Source organism: Bubalus kerabau, chromosome 4 (genome assembly GCF_029407905.1).
Source record: "Bubalus kerabau isolate K-KA32 ecotype Philippines breed swamp buffalo chromosome 4, PCC_UOA_SB_1v2, whole genome shotgun sequence".
In the NCBI taxonomy this organism is placed as follows: Eukaryota; Metazoa; Chordata; class Mammalia; order Artiodactyla; family Bovidae; genus Bubalus; species Bubalus kerabau.
The window spans coordinates 94,000,211-94,027,947 of NC_073627.1; the positions used below are offsets into that span (position 1 = coordinate 94,000,211).

The window sequence follows — 27,737 nt, forward strand, 5'->3', positions numbered from 1 at the left end:
CAGCTTCTTCATCTATACAATACTAACAAACAATACTTCCTCTCTCAAGAAAATGTAGTAAGAATAAATGGGACAAAATTTTATTCAAGAAGATAAAGGAGATTCTTTTTTTTTTAATCTTAACCAAAAGATCTAAGTCTTTCTGCTTAATTAACAACACCACTTGACAACTATCAAATCTGACATGATCTCAGAAATGATGCGATGATCTCTCCCCTGCAATATATTAAATGGAATGCTCCTCTGACTTGTAACTTATTATTTTCTCACAAATAAAGTACTGCAGAATTAAAAACATACTGCTTAAGCATACAAGGGAAATGAGGCAAATCAATACTGTAGCTTGAAGCATCATAACTCACAGTGAAGTATTTGGGTTTGGCGTCTTATGTTTCGCAGATTGAAATATCATGTGTTTCTCCACACTTGTGGGTGTGCCAGTCTCCAAACACCCACAAGTAATTGGTTCTGACTGCTGTACTCTTCTCTACTGGGTTGCATGGCATTCAAAAGCTCTTTACTCAAAGTGCTTTCTGCTTACTATTAGTCAAGATAAAAGCTCTAGAACAGCCCTAAGTTAATGGGTCAAAGACCAACATGCTGAAAATGTTAAAGTTCTGGCAAGTGTACAATTGATGAGACCTCTTAGATGAACTCCAGCATCACATACATGCTTCTGAACAAAAAAGAAAATGTCACCTAAAGAAGCAAAAAGCTTTTAAAGATAACTATTCATATCTGCAATACCATCCATCTCTTTCTACGTATACATTCTACCATGATATATTAAGCTTCTTCTTAAGTAATAATGAATATTTACTTTTTATTCTTATCTACTCAAATGGTGGAAAATTTAGAAAGGAGCATACAGTGACTGTCCTTGGCTCATTAAGTGATAACAATAACACCTAACATCAACACTGTATTTAGTATGTGCAAAAAGCACTGTTGTTTTAGTTCTTTTGCTTACTCATAGAGAGATTTCCTTTTGCTTACATATATTTCTTAAGGCTATAAATATAGCTTAGCTGCATAAATATATGTAATTATTGGAAAAATATGTATATACAGGGAAGCCAGCCAATATTTACTGTGCAAGTGAAGTTGCTCAGTCGTGTCCGACTCTTTGCAACCCCATGGACTGTAACCTACCAGGCTCTTCCATCCATGGAATTTTCCAGGCAAGAATACTGGAGTGGGTTGCCATTTCCTTCTCCAGGGGATCTTCCCACCCAGGGATAGAACCCGGGTCTCCCACATTGTTGCTGCTGCTGCTGCTAAGTCGCTTCAGTCGTGTCCAACTCTGTGTGACCCCATAGACGGCAGGCCACTAGGCTCCCCCGTCCCTGGGATTCTCCAGGCAAGAATACTGGAGTGGGTTGCCATTTCCTTCTCCAATGCATGAAAGTGAAAAGTGAAAGTGAAGTTGCTCAGTCATGTCTGACTCTTAGTGACCCCATGGACTGCAGCCTACCAGGCTCCTCCGTCCATGGGATTTTCCAGGCAAGAGTACTGGAGTGGGGTGCCATTGCCTTCTCCGTCCCACACTGCAGACAGATGCTTTACCATCTGAGCCAGGGGGAAGCTATATTTACTGAGCATCTACCAATATGCCAGACGCTGTGTCTCCGTTTAATCTCATGACAATTCTACAATGCAGGCAATTTCACCTACATGTTACAAATACTGAAACTGATGCTTATAGTGTTGTGTGGGTAATAAATAATGGTGCCAGAAAGGACACTCCAGGTCTGCCTGACTCTAATGCCATATATAACGGGAAGGAGGTGATGGTAAACAGAGCCTGTAGTAGAGCAGAGAGCTGGTTCACCTGAGGATCCATTAGAAGAGTTCTGAGAATGGCTCAAAGTAACAAATACAGAGACCAAATAAGAACATCAAGAACAGAACAGTCAAAGCCAGAATGGCTCAAAGTAACAAATACAGAGACCAAATAAGAACATCAAGAGCAGAACAGTCAAAGCCAGAATCAACTTAGGTCATAAAGTAAGAAGCAGCAACTGGATGGTACAAGATTGGATTGAAAACACATGAGGGTAGGGTCCAAAGTGACCTCTGAAGGCAGTCTTGGGCTCCAGTGGGTATAGGCTGGGTGAGTTACTGTTGTTCAGTCACTAAGTCGTGTCTGATTCTTTGTGACTCCATGAACTGCAGCACACCAGGGTTCCCTGTCCTTCACTCTCTCCTGGAGTTTGCTCAAACTCAAGTCCATTGAGTTGATGATGCCATCCAACCATCTCATCCTCTGTCTACCCCTTCTCCTTCGGCCCTCAATCTTTCCCAGCATCAGCATCTTTTCCAATGAGTCGGCTCTTCACATCAGGTGGCCAATGTATTGGAGCTTCAGCTTCAGCATCAGTCCTTCCAATCAATATTCAGGGTTGATTTCCTTTAGGATTGACTGGTTTGATATCCTTGCAGTCCAAAGGACTTTCAAGAGTCTTCTCCAACACCACAATTCAAAAGCATCAATTCTTCGGTGCTCAGCCTTCTTTATGGTCCAACTCTCAAATCTGTACATGACTACTGGAAAAACCACAGCTTTGACTAGATGGACCTTTGTCGGCAAAGTGATGTCTCTGCTTTTTAATATGCTGTCTAGGTTTGTCATAGCATTTGGGGTGAGGTGGATAACTTTAATTGACAGAAGGAATGGAACTAAAGTAACAATACATTTTCTATTAACACACAAAAATCATTATGTAATGTAATTCATTAAATATATCTAATATCCATTAGGTCTATTCTTCAAAACAAAATAAAGCAAAGATTTTTGATGGCTCTTTCCCCTTAACAAGGTGTCAAATCCTAGCATTCTTTAAAGACTCCTGCAAACATTTCATCTTCTTAGAACCTTCTTCTAGCAATGTTAGGCAGAATGAACTCCTTCCTCATCTATGTTCCTACAGGCTTTATAAATGCCTATTGTTACTATTTGCTTATGTGACCATTTCCCCTGCTAGAAGAGAATCCACAAAGGCAGAAATCATGCTTTCACCTTCATCCCCATAAGACAACAAAAATGGTAGATAAAAATCCAGAAACATCAATAATTATATTAAATGCAAATGGTCCAGTCACTCAACTAAAAGCCAGAAATTGTCAAATGGATAAATACAACAAAACCAACTATATTTTTCTATAAGAGACCCACTATAAATATAAAATATAGGTTAAAAGAATGGAAAAAGATATATCATGCAAACATTGGTCAAAAAAAAAGCTAGAGTTGGAAAAGGTGATAACCAGATGGACAGTATAGTGAACAGAGTCAAAACCAGACTGTTGGAGGCCTATTTTAAGAAGATGTTAAAATATATTTAGTTCACTCTCATCTTACAACAGAACTTCCTAAATCCTGAGAACACTGCACTCCTATTTTTCCTGCTTAACTGCTGAATCTCTGCAGTAGATGTCTAAATTTTTCCTGCTTAACTGCTAAATCTCTGCAGTCGATGTCTAAATTCACTTTCCTTTGGTCAACTTTCACTAATTTCTCCATCTCTTGCCAAAAGAGCCTCTGTTAAGGTTACCAATGGCCTGCATACACTAACTCCAAAGGTCATTTTCAGTCTTCATTTCACTTGATTTTCAACAGCATATGACTCCAGTGAACATCACCCTTCTTAAAATTCTCTCTTCTCATGGCACCATACTTTCTTGGTTTCCTCTTCCTTCTTTGCCTGTTGCTTCACAGCTTCCTTTGCATCTTTATCCTCTTCTACTCAGGCATTATATGTTGGGAGTTTTTCAAGCTTCATTCTTAGGCCTTTTCTCTTCTTTCTCTATAAACCATCCTTATGTAGTCTCAGTCTTGCTAGCAGCTTCAAGTCCTACCTGTATAACAGTGACTTGAATTTTTTATCTACAGCTTGGCACATTGCTTGAATTCCATATCAAGTAGCATTTTTGACATTTTTAGCTGGATGTCTCAATGGTATCTCAAACTTACATACTCAAAATTAAACTCACAATATCCACTGTCACCCCATTCCATTGTTTCTCTAAGTAAATGAAATCACTGATCCATTTTCAAAAGCAAAAAACAACAGCAACAAAAAAACTAGGAATTGTTTGACACATCCTCATCTTTTGTTCTTCACATTCAACTGTTTCTTGATACTACAGCCAAAGTGATCTTTTTAAAAAATGCAAACCTGAACATATCATTCTGTCTATAAAGTTTTTCTAATGACTCGTACTTTGCTCTTAAAGATAACAAAGTCTGACCTCTGCCCTTTTCTCCAGACCATTCTAACCTCAGACTACTCTTGCCTTTGCTATCTTTATTCCAGCTGATTTATCAATTTCTTCCTCACACCATAGAGCCTTTATAGATGTCTGTTTTCCTCTCCTCCTGATATGGAACACAACACGCCACCATTCCCAGATATCTCATACCCAGTCTTTTGATATTAGCTTAAGCATCATTGACCTAGAAAACGCTTAACTGATACCTTAGTCTAGGGTAGGCTCATTTGTTTAAAAAAAACTCTTATACACCTAAGTTCTTCTCTTTCAAAGAACTTATCTTGGTTAGTAATCACATATTAATTAGTGTGATTACATGAAAAATATTTACCTTCACTGTTAAGATTTTAAGTTCATGAGAGCAAAGATTGTCTCGTTCAGTTCACATGGCACCCCCAGAACCAAAATCAATCTTGCTACAGAACAGATGCTGAATAAATATTAAACTAATGGGTGGAGAAGAATTAACAACAATAATACAAAGAAGGCAGAGATCAAGTAAGTAGAGGCCAGAGAGGCAATGAAGAAAAAATGATAACAAGAGAAACAAAGGAGGTGAGTATTTAAAGAAGAAAGTAGTTGAAGCTTCATATTGTCCAAGAAAGATGAAAAGAGATGAGAAGGAACAAATGGATAAGCAGGGCAAGCAGAAAATTTTGGTGCCCTCTAAGAAAACAGTATCAGTAGAATGAGTACATAGCCAAAGAAAGTATAGACTGGTTTTCAAGAATGTGTCAGTGGGAAGACAAGGCTGCAGAAAGGGCAGAGAGCTCAGCTACAGGAAAATACCGATGGTGATCACAGAGCAGGAGTTACATGTTCAAGGTTGCAGTAGGAAGCAGAACAAAGTGACATGGTTTGAAGCTGAAGATATTATATTAGTAAACAGTCTTTTCCTGTGGTGTAATCTCAATTACCTTCTATGAAGATAATGGTAATAAATTCATAGATAACTTTTTTTGGATTACTAAGTGCAAGGGAAAGTGCAAAGTCCTTGAACACTTCTCTAGACCTCCCAACATCTCTATTAGAGAGTAGTATCATCATCCTCATTGTACAGATGAAAACCTGAGACCCAAGCCCCCCAGTTAGCAACTAACAGAGGTTGAACTGGAATCTAGATATATCTGATTTGTATGGCAAATCAGATACATGATCATTGGCTAACCCAATATCTATTTATTCCTTATTCCCTTGTCCCTTGACTCATTAGAGCTTAGGGTGGTCACACAACCCATTTCCAGCTGATGGACTATAAGTGAAAATACATTGGGAATTTCCTTGGAAGGTTTTTCCTTTTTAAATATCTAAACATTTAAATATATATTTAATATCTGTAATCTATTAAAGTTTTTAAATATTAATACTTAATAAACATATGATAGAAATATTTAATTTTTAATGGACAGCCTTTCAATGATTTATTATATATATAAAACAGATACTGCTGGGCCATCCTATTCCTCTGAATGTGATTCCAAATCCTAGATCTGGCTGTCATCTTATCACAGAGTGACAGAGAAATTACAGAGAAGTTGAACCACTAACCTAATGACAATACCCACCTACTTCTAGACTTCTCTCTGTATGAGAAAAAAAAATTGTCTTAAACATGTTACTCAAGTTTTCTCTTATTTACACTTGACTCTACTTCTAATGGATGTAATTCCAAAGCTCAAGCTCTTATCTACCAAACTAGATCACCTCTTGTCTATGAAATTAAAAGATTAACCTCCCTCAGAGAGTTCTTAAGAAGTCAGAAAATGCATATAAAACTGTCTTGAAAAATAGAAGTTACAAATTTATCATTATTAATTTATTATTTACAAATTTATTAATTTATTATTCCTTTATTATTACAAATTCATTATTCTTTTCAAAACAGTGATCCAGGGAATAGTTTATTATTTATTTATTATTCTTTTTAAAACAGTGATCCTCAACTATCCAGGGAACAGACTGGATAGCATATATCCCACAGAAGCATGGGATTAAGCGGCAGTGTCCTAGGACACATCAGAACCTGTGGGGAGAGTGTTCACACTACACATATTCCATTTTGAGAAGTACTGCCTAAGTGAACCTCTTCTTATAAGCAAGATGATGAGCATATCCTGTAAATCTTCTCAGAAGGTTGAGAAGGGAAGCTTTATTATAATCATGTGGTATATTAAGCAGACCTTCATTAAGATATCAATAGCTTAATAACTAGTAAAAAAAAATTTTTTTTTGAGTCTATGGGTAAATAATCCCACCTTACCAAACTTTCTCAAAACATAAGTTAACTATTCTCATATGAATAACAGAATGAATAATCAGTAACAGTATGACCCAACAAAGCTGACATAGTATAATATAACATTAACCACTGGGATCAGAGAACTAGCAGGAAGAAATCTAAGTATGTTTTAAAGAAATACTAGAATGAATTCCAAATACATATACAAATGTTTATGAAGGTTTCCTCTTCATTTTAACTTCTCTTATTTGAGGTCCAATTTACTACTCAGTCATTAAGAAATTAACAAAGTAATTTTAAAAATTGAACTCAACTGAATTCACATCTCAGATCTCAAATAACTAGTTTGCTCATTTACTGGATTAACTGTTAGAAACTCTTCCTTCAGTAATCAATTGCTGAGCACCTACTATGGGCCAGACTGTTCTCAGCACTAGAGTGCCTTAACAGCTGTGAAGAAAATACCCCAAATTGCTTGACTTTATGTAACTTATACTCTACGAGGGTAAGCAGCAAAATAGACAAAAATAAATAAAACACAAAATGTGTAAGTTGCTAAGTGCTATAGTGAAAAAAATAAAGCAAGGAAGGTAGAAGATAGACAAGCAAGAAGAGGTGAGAATGCGAGTCTGTGGGGTGGGGGAGGGTTAGTGGTTGCAGTTTCAAATACCATGGTCATAAAGCTTCACTGGGATGCTGGCACTTAAGCTACTACTCAAAGGAGCCGAATAACTAAACCACAGCTATGCATCTAGTTACTTTAGGTTAACTCTTTTTCTGTTGAATATATCATTTGAAACTTGTCAATAGCTGAATAGCAAAATGATACTGTTTTTCGTTACAAGTCACCTTGATCCATTCAAATCAAACCAAAAAAGGAAAAAAGACATTCCAATTATTGATAACCCTCTGAATCCCATTGTTGACATATCTGGCTCTTGAGGAAAAAGTTGAAATTGTATTTTATTCCTTTATGTCAGAAACACATTCATTTTTTTATACTCCCCAAACATGTATTTCAAATGGAAAAAAATTTTGTTTGGTCTTAAATGAGCCCAAATTTCATCATGGGCTAAAATTTTAAGACATAAAATGACTGCTGAAACTGAATTTTAATCATATAGATGAATCACAACATGCATCTTTAGCTAGGCATGTATTATGGATAAGTCTAGTTTTCTACAGAGAATAATCACATGTTCTAATTACCATTTTGGTTATACGCATAATTAATAATATTCTGTCTTTAATGGGACACACTGAATCTTCAGACAGTTGAAAGCTTTAACTATGCACACTGCCAGACCCGACTGTCAGCTGCACTACCAAACACAAAGGAATCTTGATGCAGTGTTTTAGCATTGATAACAATACGCATATCTTTATACGTGATACAATGCAAAAATTAATTGCTTTCCTTCCTTCAAAATTTTCTCCACACTTGGTAATTTTATGCTGCTTGACTGATCACTTATTCTAAACTAGACATATTGGTGAACAACAAAAACATGAGTGTAAGTGTGACCCAAGATTCAAAGACAAAAAATATAGTGTAGGACTTACTGATTGCAAACTTTCATTTTCACGTAAACAAGCTGTGTGAAGTTCTGATTTCAAGGTTGCAATGTGACTTCGATGAGATGTCATTTCCTTTTCTAATGTAGCAATTCTAGCGCTTGCAAGCTGGTAGACATCCACGAAACTTTTAATCATAGCCTTCAGAAATAAAAATAGTGTCACATACAATTCAAATAAAGCTGTCCCAAAGGAGAATTTCCATAATTTTAAAGCAAAATCATTAAAATTTTAAAATAAACAACTTTTCATCTTCCTTTAAAATAATAAAGCTAAACCTCACATTTTGCATTGAGAACAGTGACTATTTTAAGAAAGTTTGGGAGAAAATAATTGAGATTTCTTTTCCAGAGTATTTATTTAAATAAGGCATACTTTGATCTATTGTGCTTAAAATTTAGAATGCGGTTTTTAAAGGTGGCACACTTATTTTCTTTGTAAAGTTAAATTCAAGTTGTAATTTGACCTAAATTTCAATCTTAAGACACACAGTAGATGGATATATAAGCAAGATATTTCGAAATAAGCTTAGTGTAATTTTCAATCCACCTAAAAAGCAAGTGCTTTGAAACAAAAGGAGCTGAACTAATCCTGTGATTAAGAGTAAATATTATAATTCCTATATTGTAAGCAAAGCATAATTATGTCCTTGCATTATATTAGATACAATAAAATAAATAACATAAGCAAGTGCTGGTAATTCTTTCTCTTCCCTAAGTAGTGTAATATTTGGGGGAATTGTTGGGTCTCTGTATCACAGTGTAATCATATTTTGTAAACTTTAGCTTCTAAAGGAAGCTATAATGAATTTTAAGTCCAAGAATACTAGTATATCTTTTTTTAAGTCTTTCAAAATACTTTAAGTACAATAAAGTAAAATCAAACATTTCAAAGACGTGTTCAATACAATGTTATATTATTTATAAGAAAACCATGTTCCAACCACAGCAACAACTTAGAACAATGGTAGACAGTCTGAGAATTTCCAAATTATATTCAATCTGAAGAGTGGTTTGAGAGAGCTTTACAAAACTAGATATTTGGGCATATGCATATGAAATAATCTGGTGAACAAAAAGTAAGAAACAACACATGCAATGTCTGAGAAACAGAAGTAGGTGTTACTTGTATAATTGTTAAAATTCGTACCTTTTTGCCTAACGAAAGCCTATTTGCCCTCAAAAACCCAGTTCAGAAACCACCTCTTTAAAGAAGCCTCTTTTGAGCCCAAAGGCAGTGTTAATTTCTATTCTGGTTCTCTGTGGGTCCCTCATGCTTGCATGCAATTTTTCATTTATTGCTTTGGCAGAAATGCATTCATTGACATGTTTATATTCACTACATCAAGGAGCTACCTAGACCAGATGGTGTGCCAAATCTAATCATCTTTGTATCTTCAGGGATGGTCTGAATGACTGACTGGAAGGAAGGAGGAAGAGAGGAAGAAAGAAAAGAAAGAAAGGAAAAAAGAAAAAGTCTGTAAAAGGGGAAAAGCCACAAGTTGAACAGGCATGTTCAACTTGGGGAAAAAAAAAAATGCCTTGGGAAAATATAACCTTAACACTCAACGAATAAATTACACTGTGTGTGTGCTAAGTTGCTTTAGTCATGTCCAAATAAATTGCTGCTGCTAAGTCGCTTCAGTCGTGTCCGACTCTGTGTGACCCCATAGATGGCAGCCCACCAGGCTCCCCCGTCCCTGGGATTCTCCAGGCAAGAACACTGGAGTGGGTTGCCATTTCCTTCTCCAATGCATGAAAGTGAAAAGTGAAAGTGAAGTCTTTCTGTCGTGTCCAACTCTTTGTGACCCCATGGACTGCAGCCTACCAGGCTCCTCCGTCCATGGGATTTTTCCAGGCAAGGAGTGGGGTGCCATTGCCTTCTCCAAACAAACTGCTAACCATACTTTATTCAAAGTCTGAAAAAGAAGCAAAAGCATAGCTGTAGGCAGAAAAAGAGTACACAAAAGTGAATTCTATTACCCAATACTAAATAAGCATGGTACAACTTCATGTCTGGGAACATCTCACATGTCCTCTCACATCTCACATTCCTTACCTTGAGTTATTTCAAGGTAAGATTAGGGCTAATGCTAACACAAAATATTTCCCTAGATTTCAAAAGTAGATAAAAATCAGAAATTATAAAATCATATGTTTCTTCCTACACTGAGTCTCTCCACTTTTGTAAATTCATTCATCTTCTCCATTGAGATGGTGGGCCAGGAAGAAGTCATATTAATATTTTTTTTTCTGGTCCTCACGCTGCCTCTTACTTAGCTTTATCTTGTTGGGTCATGTGGTCTCTCTGGGTCTCCCCCTCCTCCCTCCGTAAAAATGGGAAGAAGAGTTCTTTTCTAGCTTATTTCTAAAACTGTTGTAAGGATCAGATCGGTAAAAATATAATACAAAGCCATTCTCTTAACCATTCAACTCAATGGAATCCAATACATCTCATGGATTCTCATATACATGATATTCTAAAAGGAATATACAATATAAATGATATTCCTTCAAATCTTTTTTTGATTCATGTTGATGTATGGCAAAACCAATACAATATTGTAAAGTAATTAGCCTCTAATTAAAATAAATAAATTTAAATTTAAAATAAATAAATAACAAAATTACCCAAAATTAAAAAAAATAAAAAATAAAAAAAATACTTTTTTGAGAAGTTATGTCCGAATTATTATATGATAGATGGAACAAAAGTCATAATTATTTTGGCTCCTTCCTTGACTTACTTTTAATTAAATTATAAAATTTGGGGCAGTATTAAGAGAAACCACATATTACTTCTTTATAACATTAAAAAGAATAAAATAATCTTACTTTTTGCTTAAGATTTAGAATCTTTAGCATTTAAAATCATTAAAGCAGTATTTCATTTGAGAGATGAAAGCATATAACACTGTGTAGGGTATTTTTTCAGAGCAGCAAAGGTACAGTGATCAATATAGAAAGTATGTTTCATGGAACTCATGCATGTAAAATATACTACATGCTTCTAAAATGAAAACCTCCTTCAGAATTGAGAGGCGGGGAGGAGTACCAATGAAATGGCAGAGCTATTCAAAGACGCCACAGCTCTTTTGAAGAATAAAGAATGTTAACTTCCAGTATTAAAAAGTGATTCAAACTATGTTATAAAGGAGGCCAGTGGAAAAAATCCAACCTTTTAGTATAAAAGAAAGGCGCCAACTTGGTAGAAGAAATGGAAATGGCAGTCGGAATCAGGTGAGGGGGAGGGAGGAGGAAGGAGTGAACATCTAATGACCTCTCCATCAGTCTCCTAAAGTCTAGCCCTCTGCAGCACTCCTCACTCCTGGATTAAAACATCACCCCTTTTCACATTAGGAAACAATGACAGAGCAGCATGATGCTGTGAACAGCATGCCCAGCATTTGAGAATTTATTCCATGTCGTCTTTAGCTCTTGGGATTTTGACTCTACCATGCCATGAGATATGAATCGCAGTGGGCTTTATCTAGTTACACAAGAAACAGAACAAAAAGCAGTTTCTGGACAAAAATAGGCTTTTGATATACAGATAATCTATTGTTTATAATCAGCATAACAAGATGAGAAAGTACAAACATAAAATTTCACATCTATTTTAAGGAAAAGCATAAGTGTTTTAGAATAAAAACAATTCTGAGATACTATCATTTGTACTAGTATATTATTTATATAATTTGCTATGTACATATTATGTAGTTTTGACTGATTTCAAAATCAGACTTCAGGGAAAGTGGAAGTCTTAGGAAGCTGATGCTAGTTGAAGGAACAATTAGTGAAAAATGTCATAAGGCCAAGATGCCAACAGAATAGTAAATTTTCTATTTATATTTTCGAGTAAGTAATTGGGATGCAAGAACCTGACATTTTACTTTAAATTATGTAATTATGGGTATATTTCATTTCTATATACTACATAAATACACCAGATAAAACAGATAGACCAGATATATCAAATATGTGAAAATAATATATCTCCATAAAATGGGGAAAATGAGTCTACCTCACAAAGATTGTGTGGGGAAGGGGTTAAATGAATTTAATACATGAACAGATAGTAAGTGTCTGGCACACAACAAACCCTCAGATAAATGTTAGCTATAATAATGACAATGGTATTAGGAAAATTACTATTTTAACTCATAAAAGAAAGACTCTATTTCTGAGGGGTATTATTGGACATAAGTATTTTAAATATAAGATAGTTTATACATATTGAATATATTAATTTTTTTCAAACATAAAGAATACTAAAAGCTAATGAATGTTTACTTCCTAACAAGAAAATGTCTCATTGTGAGAGTACAAGGTACTATTTAAAGAATAATACCTATGGCTGATTTATGTTGAGGATTGACAGAAAACAACAAAATTCTGTAAAGCAATTATCCTTCAATTAAAAAATAAATAAGTTTTTATACAAAGAATAAAGTAATGCCATTTGCCAAAATACAAATGGACCTAGCAATCCTCATACTGAGTAAAGTCAAACAGAGAAAGACAAATATTGTATATTTCTTATATGGGGAATCTAAAAAATAGGGTACAAATAACTTATCTACAAAACAGAAATAAAGTTGCAGATGTAGAAAACAAATTTAGTTTACCAGGGGGTAAAAGGGGAGGGATAAATTGGGAGATTGGGATTGACTATACACACTGCTATATATAAAATAGATAACTAATAAGGACCTACTGTATAGCAGAGAGAACTCTATTCAATACTCTGTAATGCCCTATCTGGAAAAAGAATCTACAAAAGAGTGGACATATGTATGTGTATAATTGATTCACTTTGCTGTACAGCAGAAACTAACACAACATAGTAAATCAACTATACTCCAATAACATTTTTAAATAATAAAAGTTGTGCATGTGTTCATATGCATGTGTGCTAAGTTGCTTCAGTGTGTCCAACTCTGCAACCCCATGGACTGTAGCCCTCCAGGCTCCTCTGTCCATGGGATTCTCCAGGCAAGAATACTGGAGTGGGTTACCATGCCCTCCTCCAAGGGAACTTCCCAACCCAGGGATCAAACCCCTGTCTCTCATGTCTCCTGCATTGGCAGGTGGGTTCTTTACCACTAGGCCAATAAAAGTTACTATTTAAGATGTCTTTCCTAAGAAAGAAAGTCTTATAATGATAATATTCTCATAGTTTTTTTAGTATCAAATTTTATTCCTTGGCACCTGGAATCAAAGGAAAATTATTATCTTTATTATTACAGAGTTAGGCTGAAAGGTTGCTCATTTAGTTGATTTACTTACATTCCAATACTTTACAAGTGTAGAGATGCAGCAGAGAATGAGGGTTAAATGGTCTGTTACTCAGTTCAGTTCAATCGCTCAGTCGTGTCCAACTCTTTGCAACCCCATGAATCGCAGCATGCCAGGCCTCCCTGTCCATCACCAACTCCCGGAGTTCACTCAAACTCATGTCCATCGAGTCGGTAATGCCATCCAGCCATCTCATCCTCTGTCGTCCCCTTCTCCTCCTGCCCCCAATCCCTCCCAGCATCAGAGTCTTTTCCAATGGGTCAACTCTTTGCATGAGGTGGCCAAAAGTACTGAGTTTCAGCTTTAGCATCATTCCTTCCAAAGAAATCTCAGGGCTGATCTCCTTCAGAATGGACTGGTTGGATCTCCTTGCAGTCCAAGGGACTCTCAAGAGTCTTCTCCAACACCACTCTTCAAAAGCATCAATTCTTCAGCGCTCATCTTTCTTCACAGTCCAACTCTCACATCCATACATGACCATAGGAAAAACCATAGCCTTAACTAGATGAACCTTTGTTGGCAAAGTAATGTCTCTGCTTTTGAATATGCTATCTAGGTTGGTCATAACTTTCCTTCCAAGGAGCAAGCGTCTTTTAATTTCATGGCTGCAGTCACCATCTGTAGTGATTTTGGAGCCCAGAAAAATACACTCTGACACTGTTTCCACTGTTTCCCCATCTATTTCCCATGAAGTGATGGGACCAGATGCCATGATCTTCGTTTTCTGAATGTTGAGCTTTAAGCCAACTTTTTCACTCTCCACTTTCACTTTCATCAAGAGGCTTTTGAGTTCCTCTTCACTTTCTGACATAAGGGTGGTGTCATCTGCATATCTGAGGTGATTGATATTTCTCCCAGCAATCTTGATTCCAGCTTGTGCTTCTTCCAGCCCAGCGTTTCTCATGATGTACTCTGCATATAAGTTAAATAAACAGGGTGACAATATACATCCTTGACATACTCCTTTTCCTATTTGGAACCAGTCTGTTGTTCCATGTCCAGTTCTAACTGTTGCTTCCTGACCTGCATACAAATTTCTCAAGAGGCAGATCAGGTGGTCTGGTATTCCCATCTCTTTCAGAATTTTCCACAGTTTATTGTGATACACACAGTCAAAGGCTTTGGCATAGTCAATAAAGCAGAAATAGATGTGTTTCTGGAACTCTCTTGCTTTTTCCATGATCCAGCGGATGTTGGCAATTTGATCTCTGGTTCCTCTTCCTTTTCTAAAACCAGCTTGAACATCTGGAAGTTCACGGTTCACGTATTGCTGAAGCCTGGCTTGGAGAATTTTGAGCATTACTTTACTAGCGTGTGAGATGAGTGCAATTGTGCAGTAGTTTGAGCATTCTTTGGCATTGCCTTTCTTTGGGACTGGAATGAAAACTGACCTTTTCCAGTCCTGTGGCCACTGCTGAGTTTTCCAAATTTGCTGGCATATTGAGTTCAGCACTTTCACAGCATCATCTTTCAAGATTTTAAATAGCTCAACTGGAATTCCATCACCTCCACTAGCTTTGTTTGTAGTGATGCTTTCTAAGGCCCACTTGACTTCACATTCCAGGATGTCTGGCTCTAGGTGAGTGATCACACCATCGTGATTATCTGGGTCATGAAGATCTTTTTTGTACAGTTTTTCTGTGTATTCTTGCCATCTCTTCTTAATATCTTCTGCTTCTGTTAGGTCCATACCATTTCTGTCCTTTATCGAGCCCATCTTTGCATAAAATGTTCCCTTGGTATCTCTAATTTTCTTGAAGAGATCTCTAGTCTTTGCCATTCTGTTGTTTTCCTCTATTTCTTTGCACTGATCACTGAAGAAGGCTTTCTTATCTCTTCTTGCTATTCTTTGAAACTCTGCATTCAGAAGCTTATATCTTTCCTTTTCTCCTTTGCTTTTCGCTTCTCTTCTTTTCACAGCTATTTGTAAGGCCTCCCCAGACAGCCATTTTGCTTTTTTGCATTTCTTTTCCATGGGGATGGTCTTGATCCCTGTCTCCTGTACAATGTCACGAACCTCATTCCATAGTTCATCAGGCACTCTATCAGATCTAGGCCCTTAAATCTATTTATCACTTCCACTGTATAATCATAAGGGATTTGATTTAGGTCATACCTGAATGGTCTAGTGGTTTTCCCTACTTTCTTCAATTGAAGTCTGAATTTGGCAATAAGGAGTTCATGGTCTGAGCCCCAGTCAGCTCCTGGTCTTGTTTTTGCTGACTGTATAGAGCTTCTCCATCTTGGGCTGCAAAGAATATAATCAATCTGATTTTGGTGTTGACCATCTGGTGATGTCCATGTATAGAGTCTTCTCTTGTGTTGTTGGAAGAGGGTGTTTGTTATGACCAGTGCATATTCTTGGCAAACCTCTATTAGTCTTTGCCCTGCTGCATTCCGTATTCCAAGGCCAAATTTGCCTGTTACTCCAGGTGTTTCTTGACTTCCTACTTTTGCATTCCAGTCCCCTATAATGAAAAGGACATCTTTTTGTGGTGTGTTCTAAAAGGTCTTGTAGGTCTTCATAGAACCGTTCAACTTCAGCTTCTTCAGCGTTACTGGTTGGGGCATAGATTTGGATTACTGTGATATTGAATGGTTTGCCTTGGAAACGAACAGAGATCATTCTGTCGTTTTTGAGATTGCATCCAAGTACTGCATTTCGGACTCCTTTGTTGACCATGATGGCCACTCCATTTCTTCTGAGGGATTCCTGCCCGCAGTAGTAGATATAATGGTCATCTGAGTTAAATTCACCCATTCCAGTCCATTTTAGTTCGCTGATTCCTAGAATGTTGACATTCACTCTTGCCATCTCTTGTTTGACCACTTCCAATTTGACTTGATTCATGGACCTGACATTCCAGGTTCCTATGCAATATTGCTCTTTACAGCATCGGACCTTGCTTCTGTCACCAGTCACATCCACAGCTGGGTATTCTTTTTGCTTTAGTTCCATCCCTTCATTCTTTCTGGAGTTATTTCTCCACTGATCTCCAGTAGCATATTGGGCACCTACTGACCTGGGGAGTTCCTCTTTCAGTATCCTATCATTTTGCCTTTTCATACTGTTCATAGGGGTCTGTTACTAGTAGTCTGTAAAGAGCAACTATGTTCCCCAGTCAAGAGCCAGTCTAAGATCCAGAAATGGACTCTAGTCTGGATGTCTGGTTTCTGGCCCTGGCCCTAAATACGTGGTTCTTCATGACATTCTAGTACAAAGTTGTATAGGAAAGACATGATCGGGATGGGAGACTGCCTTCAATCTCCTTGCTTTACCGCATGAAATTACGTGGCTGTGTGTGCGTGCGTGTACAGACATCAAAGCTGACAAGACTGCTTTCAGCCAACATGAATCCCAAGGAATCAATAAGGAATAGAAAGTAGAAGGGGCCAGAAACAAAATTTTGGGGAAATCCTATCCAAAACATATACAAGAAAGCACTCCTACAAAGATGTAACCAGCTACAAGTGGACTTGAAGCTATGCATATACAGCCATGAGAAGTAGGAGAGGGACTTAACTTGGCTTTAACAGTATGAAAGCCCTTAGGCTCAACAAATGTTGTAACTAATGATTTTAGTATGAGAAATATGATTGGGTATGCTTTGAGTTCAGTTCAGTCGCTCAGTCATGTCTGACTCTTTGCGACCCCATGAATCGCAGCATGCCAGGCCTCTCTGTCCATGACCAACTCCCGGAGTTCACTCAAACTCATGTCCATCGAGTCGGTGATGCCATCCAGCCATCTCATCCTCTGTTGTCCCCTTCTCCTCCTGTCCCCAATCCTTCCCAGCATCAGAGTTTTTTCTTTGTATGCTTTACAACTTTAAAAATCTGGTATAACTTTTAGGCGATACAGGTTATCCCCTAGTCTTCAAAAGTTTGCCTTATGACATTTCACTTTCAGTTCACACGCATTAGTACCTGTTTTCGCTAACTGAAAGAAACCTGAAGAGGATTTTTGTTTTCACCTTAAAAAAAGTCAAAATGCAAAAACATCAGGTGTTCTGTGGGGTGTTTGTTTTGCAGGGAGCCCATTTGGAGGCAGCGTTCACCCGGAATTGTGAGAGTGACCCTCTAAGCTCCTTCTCAGCATCTCAGCCCACATAGCTTTGTGCTATATCTGTGAGCATCTGTGCTTTGTCTCCATTAATTTTGTTGATTCATTAGCAAGATGGGGCCTATGATAACTGCTCCTTCCTTAATGCCATTTCAGCTTATGACAGGTTTCACAGGAATGCTCTGCTTTCAGATAGAGGGGAAACCCCTATAGCAATTTGGAAGTCTAATAGAGAGTCCTCACCCTCACCACTCCCGTAATGCATGGTAAAGAGGGAAGATGCCCCTGGCAGAAGTACACCACTGGTTGTGTTTATTAAATCATGACATGCATGCTTCAATCCTATCTATCAAGTAAACAATGTTTTGATTGGAATTTTGGCTAGAAAATGCCAACTTTCCTGAATCAATTGTTCTATTACTATATGTCCTGTTTTTATATCTTCATAAATGCATTTTATATTTAAATACATTTTACATTTTTAACAAAAATTTGAACAGATTTTTATGTGTATACATAAATGAATTTTTACAGATTTAGATCATTTTTAGAAAAATTCGAAAATTCTGGAAACCCTTCCAAACAGCTATTTTCATAATGATACATAAAAATCCTTCAATAAAGCAGCCAGGTTTGTTTTTTTTTTTAATCTGTTGTGACACAATGTATTTTGTCTTAAGTTCCTTCAAAGATTTTTTCTAGATATAATGTTTTTGATAGCCACTTGCCATCAAAGAAAAGGTCTACAGATTGAGATCTCTTCTCTTTATTTTATAGAAAAGTGCCATAATTCACTCCAGTTCAAGAGGACTTTGAACTACTTTGTCACAAGAAAACTAGCAAGCTTTATATAGAAGATTTTAAAGACTACCTCTTAACATTGTAAACTACTGTAAAGACTACACTATGTAAATAATTGAGTGCATAAACTACTTAACCATACAGAGTACACACAGTTCATGGTGAAATGCAAGAAAGTAAATAAACAAGTGAGGACACAATTCTCAGCTCTGTTACACTGCAAAATCCTTGCACCTTTCCCCAACATAACTGACAGGAAATATTAACGCTTAAAAAACGGACCAAGTGATGACACCAGTGTCAGTCTATATCAAAGAGTGAAAATTTTCTCTCTTACTTTATTAAAAAAAAACAGGAAGAGTCCATTGTCTTGTATACCAACTGAGATGTATTCAGTCTCCAAAGTGAGTTAAAATGGGAAAAAAAAAACAAAACTGAAGACTTCCATATACAGATTTCATATTATATTTAGTTCTTTGAATAACTTTAATTTTCAGAGGTTTAGGTTCACAGAAAAAGTGAGTGGGAAGTATAGAAATTTCTCCTATAACCCCTGCCCCGACAAACCCAAAACATCCTTTACCAGAGTGGTACATATGCTATAATCAACGAACCTATACTGACACATCATCACCCAAAACCCATAGCTTACATTAATGTTGACTCTTGGTGTTACGCATTCTGTGAGTCTGCACAAATGTATAACGACATGTACCCACCACTGTAGGTGGAACAGAGCACCAGGCTCACTGACCTAAACTCCTCTGCGCCTATTCATTCCCCTCTCCTCCCCAACCCTGGCAACTGTTGATCTTTCTAATGTCTCCACAGTTTTTATATTAACTTTCTAAACTTTCTTTCAAAAATCTTTTAAAATCATATCTTTAAAATTTTCTGTTTCTTTGTTTTATGTTATAGAGCTTATTTATTAGTGTCACAAGTATAAAAATATAAACACATACATATACTGGTCTATGGGCTCCAACTCCTTTGCGACCCCATAGACCGTAGCCTGCCAGGCTCCTCTGTCCATGGGATTTCCCAGGCAAGAATACTGGAGTGGGTTGCTATTTCCTTCTCCAGGGGATTTTCCCAACTCAGGGATCAAACTCGCATCTCCTGTACTGGCAAGCATATTCTTTATCGGTGAGCCACCAGGGAAGCCCTCCGTTGGGAATACTGGCTCAAAAATACAAGTAAGCAATCAACAAGCATGGAGAGCACCCCTCTGCATCACGGGGTGACCGACTGAACTAGACGGCTCTTTCCCTACTGGTGTGAAGGACAGCACCCCACAAACTGAATCAGTGAGTAGCCTAGAGTCAGAAAGCCACAACATTAGGCCCCAGGAAGCCTCCACATCCAGGAGACAATTGACCAACCCACTATGCCTGGCAGCAGAGACATCCCATCTCTTTCCCTAACACTCAGCTGCAAGCTCCAGTAATCAGATTCCTCACCTACATAAGCATAAAAGCAGCATCACACTTCAGGATTACCAAAAACTTAATGACTTAAAATAATACAGATTTAGCATCTCATAGTTTCTACAGGTCTAGCAGGGTTAGCTGGATCCTAGTCTCAGGGTCCTCCAAGGCTGAAATAAACGTGTTAGCTGGAGCTTTGATTTTTTTTCTCATCTGAGACTCAGGGCCTTCTTCCAAGCTCATTCAAGTTGTTAGCAGAATTTAGTTCCTTCCAGTTGTAGAATGGAGGTCTCCATTTTCTTGCTGGCTGTCAAGCTCCTAAGGACCTCCCTCAGATCCTTGCCAAAAGGACTCCTCCTTCCTCAGCTTGGCTGTTTGCTTTCTTCCAGGCCAGCAGAAGAACACATCTCTGACACTTCAGTTTAGTTCAGTTCAGTTCAGTCGCTCAGTCGTGTCCGACTCTTTGCAACCCCATGAATTGCAGCACGCCAGGCCTCCCTGTCCATCACCAGCTCCCAGAGTTCACCCAAACTCATGTCCATCAGGTCGGTGATGCCATCCAGCCATCTCATCCTCTGTCATCCCCTTCTCCTCCTGCCCCCAATCCCTCCCAGCATCAGAGTCTTTTCCAATGAGTCAACTCTTCGCGTGAGTTGGCCAAAGTACTGGAGTTTCAGCTTTAGCATCAGTCCTTCCAAAGAACACCCAGGACTGATCTCCTTTAGGATGGACTGGCTGGATCTCCTTGCAGTCCAATGGACTCTCATGAGTCTTCTCCAGCACCACAGTTCAAAAGCATCAATTCTTCGGCACTCAGCTTTCTTCACAGTCCAACTTTCACATCCATACATGACCACTGGAAAAACCATAGCCTTGACTAGACAGACCTTTGTTGGCAAAGTAATGTCTGCTTTTGAATATGCTATCTAGGTTGGTCATAACTTTTCTTCCAAGGAGTAAGCGTCTTTTAATTTCATGGCTGCAGTCACCATCTGTAGTGATTTTGGAGCCCAGAAAAATAAAGTCTGACACTGTTTCCACTGTTTCCCCATCTATTTCCCATGAAGTGGTGGGACCGGATGCCACGATCTTCGTTTTCTGAATGTTGAGATTTAAGCCAACTTTTTCACTCTCCTCTTTCACTTTCATCAAGAGGCTTTTTAGTTCCTCTTCACTTTCTGCCATAAGGGTGGTGTCATCTGCATATCTGAGGTTATTGATATTTCTCCCGGCAATCTTGATTCCAGTTTGTGTTTCTTCCAGTAGAGAATTATAAAAACCACAGTGAGGTATCACTACATACCTAATGGAAGGGCTCAAAGAAAAAATTGTAACATCAAAAGATGACAAGGAAACAGAAAAACTGGATCTCATGCAGCTTGGTGAGAATAAAGAATGGTATAGACACTCTGGAAAACAGTTTGGCAATTTCTTATAAAAAAAAAAAAAAACTAAGCATACACTCATATATGGCCTAGCAATCACAATTCTGAACACATTTATCCTAGAGAAATGAAAATTTATGTTCACCCAAAAATAGGTACACGAGGAACTTCCCTGGTGGTCCAGTGGTTAAGAATTTGCCTCACAATGCAGGGGACGTGGGTTTGATCCCTGGTCAGGAACTTAAGATCCAACAAGCCATGGAGTAATTAAGCCCATGTGCCAAACAGCTGAGTCCACGTGCCACAACTAGACAGTCCAAGCACCACGACCAACGATCTCACGTGACACAATGAGGAGCCCATGTGCCACAACTAAGACCTGATGCGGCTGAATTTAAAAACGTACATGATTGTTCACAGCTTCATACATAACAGCCAAAAATCAGAAACCATGAAAATATCTTTCAGTGGATGAATGGCCCAACAAATTATGGGAATAGCCATACCATGAACATTAGTCAGCAATATAAAGGAATAAATTATTGACAGATATATTTATAACAACTTGGATAGATTTCAAGGGCATCATGCTGAGTGAAAAAAGTCTACCCAAAAGGTTACATTCTATCGGATTGCAGTTACATATTCTTGAAATGACAAAATTATAGAGACAAAACATTTAGTGGCTACCAGGGGTTAGTGCTGATTTCCAGGGAGGGGCTGCTATGTCTACAAAGTAGTTAGCAGAGGAAAATCTTTGTGGTGATGTAACAGCTTGAGAGTACCCGTGGACTGCAGGGAGATCCAACCAGTCCATTCTGAAGGAGATCAGCCCTGGGATTTCTTGGGAAGGAATGATGCTAAAGCTGAAACTGCAGTACTTTGGCCACCTCATGCGAAGAGTTGACTCATTGGAAAAGACCCTGATGCTGGGAGGGATTGCGGGCAGGAGGAAAAGGGGACAACAGAGGATGAGATGGCTGGATGGCATCACGGACTCAATGGACATGAGTCTGAGTGAACTCCGGCAGTTGGTGATGGACAGGGAGGCCTGGCGTGCTGCCATTCATGGGGTCTCAAAGAGTCGGACACGACTGAGTGGCTGAACTGAACTGAACAGCATTGTATCTTGATCATGGTCATGACTACACAAATACACACAGGATAAAATAACATAGAACTATACGTGCATATTGTGTCAATGGCAATTTTCAGGCTGTAGTACTGTCCTAAAGTTATGTAAGATGTAACATTAGGGGAAATCGAGTAAAGGATACATAGGAACTTCTCTGTACTATTCTGTAACTTCTTGTGAGTATAATTATTTCAAAATCAAAAGGAAAGTATGTGTGTATGTGTGCTGTATGCTAACACTTAGCTAAAAAGAGGATATATACACATTTATCTACATATATTTTAAAAACAAATAAACAAGGAGAGAATAACACATCTCTTTAATTTTAAATGGTAGCTTTTTATCTGGTAAAGGCCTGGACTATCCACTATCCACTCTTCTGCCCAGAACTCCTACAGACTTCTTCATATAGATACTTGGGTTAAACAACCTTACTTAGCACACTCAGCCTGAGAGGATGTCAGACAAATTTCTGTATGTGCTCACTGACTGGCACAGAAATGCCAGAAGGAGCCATAGGAGAGCCTGTAGCAGCAAAGGAGTCAGTGTAATCTGACCCAGGGCAATATGCAATCAGCCCAACCCTCCACTCAAAGTCAATCCCATATCTACCTCAAAAAGTAACCTGGGGGGCAGTCCTAGGATGCCGGAGGAATAGGATGGGGAGACCATTTTCTACCCCACAAATTCATCAAAAGATCATTTGAACGCTGAGCAAATTCCACAAATTTACAACTTCTGAATGCTGGCGGAGGACACCAGGCACCCAGAAAGGCAGCCCATTGTCTTCGAGAGGGAGGACAAAATATAAAGGATGAAAAGAGAGATAAACAGTTAGGGACGGAGACCCATTCGGGGAGGGAGTGGTGAAGAAGGAGAAGTGTCCAAACATCAGGAAACCCTCTCACCGGCAGGTCTGTGGGGAGTTTTGGAATCTCAGAGGGCAACATAACCAGAAGAAAAAAAAAAAAAAAAAAAAACCCCACAGATTACACGCCTAACCACAACTCCCAGCAGAGAAGTAGCCCAGACGCTCATGTCCACCACCAGCAAGCAGGGGCTGAACAGGGAGGCGCAGGCTACATTGCTTAGGGTAAGGACTGGGCCTGAATGCCGTGAGGACAATCTGAGGGAGCTAAAGTGAGCTAGCCAGAGAGAGAGGGAAAAAAAAGAGAAAGAGAGAGAGAACTTTCCCGCAAAAACCTCTAACCCAAGGCACTCTTGGGCCCGGCCGCAGAACAAAGGACTGAGTGAATGCCAGAGGACAGCTAGCCAGCTGTGGACCTTTTTCTCAAGTGCACACAGAACCTTCTCCAGGATAGATCACATCCTGGCCATAAATATCACCTTAGTAAATTCAAAAAAACTGAAATCATTCCAAGCATCTTTTCTGACCACAATGCGGTAAGATTAGATGTCAATTACAGGAAAAAACTATTAAAAATACAAACATATGGAGGCTAAACAACACGCTTCTGAATAACCAACAAATCACAGAACAAATCAAAAAAGAAATCAAAATATGCATAGAAATGAATGAAAATGAAAACACAACAACCCAAAACCTATGGGATTCAGTAAATGCAGTGCTAAGGGGAAGGTTCATAGCAATACAAGCTTACCTCAGGAAACAAGAGAAAAAAATTTTAAAAATAACCTAACTCTACACCTAAAGCAACTAGGAAAATAAGAAATGAAGAACCCCAGGGTTAGTAGAAGGAAAGAAATCATAAAAATTAGGGCAGAATTAAATGCAAAAGAAACAAAAGAGACCACAGCAAAAATCAACAAAGCTAAAAGCTGGTTCTTTGAGAAGATAAATAAAATTGACAAACCATTAGCCAGACTCATCAAGAAACAAAGGGAGAAGAATCAGATCAACAAAATTAGAAATGAAAATGGAGAAATCACAACAGACAACACAAAAATACAAAGGATCATAAGAGACTACTATCAGCAACTATATGCCAATAAAATGGACAACTTGGGAGATATGGACAAATTCTTAGAAAAGTATAACTTTCTAAAACTGAACGAGGAAGAAATAGAAAATCTTAACAGACCCATCACAAGCACGGAAATTGAAACTCCCCTAAAGTCAGGAATAAGACAAGGGTGCCCACTCTCACCACTACTATTTAACATAGTTTTGGAAGTTTTAGCCACAGCAATCAGAGAAGAAAAAGAAATAAAAGGAATTCAGATTGGAAAAGAAGAAGTAAAACTCTCACTGTTTGCAGATGACATGATCCTCTACATAGAAAACTCTAAAGTCACCACCAGAACATTACTAGAGCTAATCTATGAATATAGTAAAGTTGCAGGATATAGAATTAACACATAAAAATCCCTTCTATTCCTATACACTAACAATGAGAAAACAGAAAGAGAAATTAAGGAAACAATTCCATTCACCATTGCAACGAAAAGAATAAAATACTTAAGAATATATCTACCTAAAGAAACAAAAGACCTATATATAGAAAACCATAAAACACTGATGAAAGAAATCAAAGGGGACACAAATAGATGGAGAAATATACCATGTTCATGGATTGGAAGAATCAATATAGTGAAAATGAGTATACTACCCAAAGCAATCTATAGGTTCAATGCAATCCCTATCAAGCTACCAACAGTATTTTTCAGAGAACTAGAACAAATAATTTCACAATTTGTATGGAAATATAAAAAACCTCAAATAGCCAAAGCAATCTTGAGAAAGAAGAATGGAACTGGAGGAATCAACCTACCTGACTTCAGGCTATACTACAAAGCTACAGCCATCAAGACAGTAAGGTACTGGCACAAAGACAGAAATATAGATCACTTGAACAAAACAGAAAGCCCAGAGATAAATCCATGCACCTATGGACAGCTTATCTTTGACAAAGGAGGCAAAAATATACAATGGAGATAAGATGATCTCTTTAACAAGTGGTGCTGGGAAAACTGGTCAACCCCTTGTAAAAGAATGAAACTAGAACACTTTCTAACACCATACACAAAAATAAACTCAAAATGGATTAAAGATCTAAATGTAAGACCAGAAACTATAAAACTCCTAGAGGAGAACATAGGCAAAACACTCTCTGACATAAATCACAGCAAGATCCTCTATGACCCACCTCCCAGAGTAATGGAAATAAAAGCAAAAAGAAACAAATGGGACCTAATTAAAAGCTTTTGCACAACGAAGGAAACTATAAGCAAGGTGAAAAGACAGCCTTCAGAATGGGAGAAAATAATAGCAAACGAAGCAACTGACAAAGAATTAATCTCAAAAATATACAAGCAGTTCCTGCAGCTCAATTCCAGAAAAATAAACGACCCAATCAAAAAATGGGCCAAAGAACTAAACAGACATTTCTCCAAAGAAGACATACAGATGGCTAACAAACACATGAAAAGATGCACAACGTCACTCATTATCAGAGAAATGCAAATCAAAACCGCAATGAGGTACCACCTCACACTGGTCAGAATGGCTACTATTCAAAAGTCTACAAACAAGAAATGCTGGAGAGGGTGTGGAGAAAAGGGAACCCTCTTATTCTGTTGGTGGGAATGCAAACTAGTAAAGCCACTATGGAGAACAGTGTAGAGATTCCTTAAAAAACTGGAAATAGGGCATACACACTGAGGAAACCAGAATTGAAAGAGACACGTGTACCCTAATGTTCATCGCAGCACTGTTTATAATAGCCAGGACGTGGAAGCAACCTAGATGTCCATCAGTAGATGGATGGATAAGAAAACTGTGGTACATATACACAATGGAATATTACTCAGCCATTAAAAAGAATGCATTTGAATCAGTTCTAATGAGGTGGGTGAAACTGGAGCCTATTATACAGAGTGGAGTCAGTCAGAAAGAAAAACACCAATACAGTATACTAACACATATATATGGAATTTAGAAAGATGGTAATGATGACCCTATACGTGAGACAGCAAAAGAAACACAGATATAAAGAACAGTCTTTTGGACTCTGTGGGAGAAGGCAAGGGTGGGATGATGTGAGAAAATAATATTGAAACATGTATATTATCATATATGAAACAGATCACCAGCCCAGGTTTGATGCATGAGACAGGGTGCTCAGGGCTGGTACACTGGGATGACCCTGAGGGATGGGATGGGGAGGGAGGTGGGAGGGGGGTTCAGGATGGGGAACACATGTACACCCATGGCTGATTCATGTCAATGTATGGCAAAAACCGCTTCAATATTATTAAGCAATTAGCCTCCAAGTAAAATAAATTAATTAATAATAATAATAAAAAATAACCCAAGGAGGGAGGTGAATCCACACTCTACAAATGTACTGGAATGTATGGTAAGTCAATAAAGCCTAGGCTGGACCAAATCTTTGCCCAAGGTGTTCTCACTTCCTATAGAGCCCCAATCACTAAGGCTTACTGGGATCCCAGTTCTAACAATAATTACTATGTGCCAGACACCATATTGGGGTTCCCTAATGGCTCAGTGGTAAAGAACCTTCCTGCCAATGCAAGAGACATAGGTTCAGTCCTGAGGCTGGGAAGATCCCCTGGAGAAGGGAATGGCAACCCAATCCAGGATTCTTGCCTGGGAAATCCCGTGGATAGAGGAGCCTGGTGGGCTACTGTCCATGGAGTTGCAAAAGAGTCAGACACAACTCAGCAACTAAACCACAAACAAGACTCCATATTATGAGGTTTGTATATTTTTGCAATTCTAACCATAACCTCGCAAGACTCACATTATTTCTATTTTATAGAACAAGAAACTAAGGCTCAGCAATGCTGAGTACATTATGCAAGGTCCCCTAGCTAATAAAGAAAGGAACTAGGTTTCGAATCCACATCTGTCCAATTCCAAAGCCCATGCTCACCCTATGTGTTGCAAGTTTTCCCATTTGCTTTGGACTGTTTTAGTGTTTGGTTTTTTTTTTTTTTGCTTTGTTTTGGCTGTCTATCATACAAAGTTTCTCACTTAAATCAGTAGAATTCAACTAAGCTCTCCAAGTTTCACAAAATTGTGCCAGTAGTCTATCACAACACTCATTTTTGCTAATTTCAGTTTTCTCCTCTATTAACTGAAAAAGGTACAAAAGCAAAGCCCTTGGACTTCCCTGGTGGTCCAGTGGTTAACAACCTGACTGCCAATGCAAGGCACTCAGGTTTATTTCCGTAGTCCAAGATGATTCTACATGCCTCAGGACAACTAAGCCTGTGTGCTACAACTATTGAGCCCACACACCACAACTAGTGAATTCATGCACACTAGAGCCCATGCTTCTCAACAAGAGATACCACTTCAATGAGAAGCCCATGTGGTACAATGAAGACCCAGTGCAGCCAAAAATGAAGTAAAAAACAATTTTTTAAAAAAGCAAGCCCCTCTTGAATTTTGCTATGAAACCAAGATTTTCAAAGATATCAAACTCATTAATAATTATTACATTACACTGACTCTGAGCTAATAATTCTTGCTTCTGTAATGGAAATAAGTATTTATTTCAGGTAAAATTTTCTTGGGGACTTCACTCATTCTGTAG

At 38.1% G+C, this 27,737-nt stretch overlaps 1 protein-coding gene across 18 annotated transcripts in view; it reads right to left on the minus strand.

The window, feature by feature from the left end:
- CCDC171 (coiled-coil domain containing 171) overlaps nt 1-27,737 on the minus strand; it is a 341,946-nt gene that overhangs the window by 42,494 nt on the left and 271,715 nt on the right. For all 18 annotated transcript variants that reach the window (XR_008713515.1, XM_055578017.1, XM_055578008.1 and 15 more), the window contains one exon: nt 8,075-8,227. Coding sequence is in view for 17 of the 18 variants with exons in the window: in XM_055578017.1 (XP_055433992.1) it covers nt 8,075-8,227 (153 nt within the window). In the remaining variant the exon portion in view is untranslated. The remainder of the gene's footprint in view (nt 1-8,074; nt 8,228-27,737) is intronic.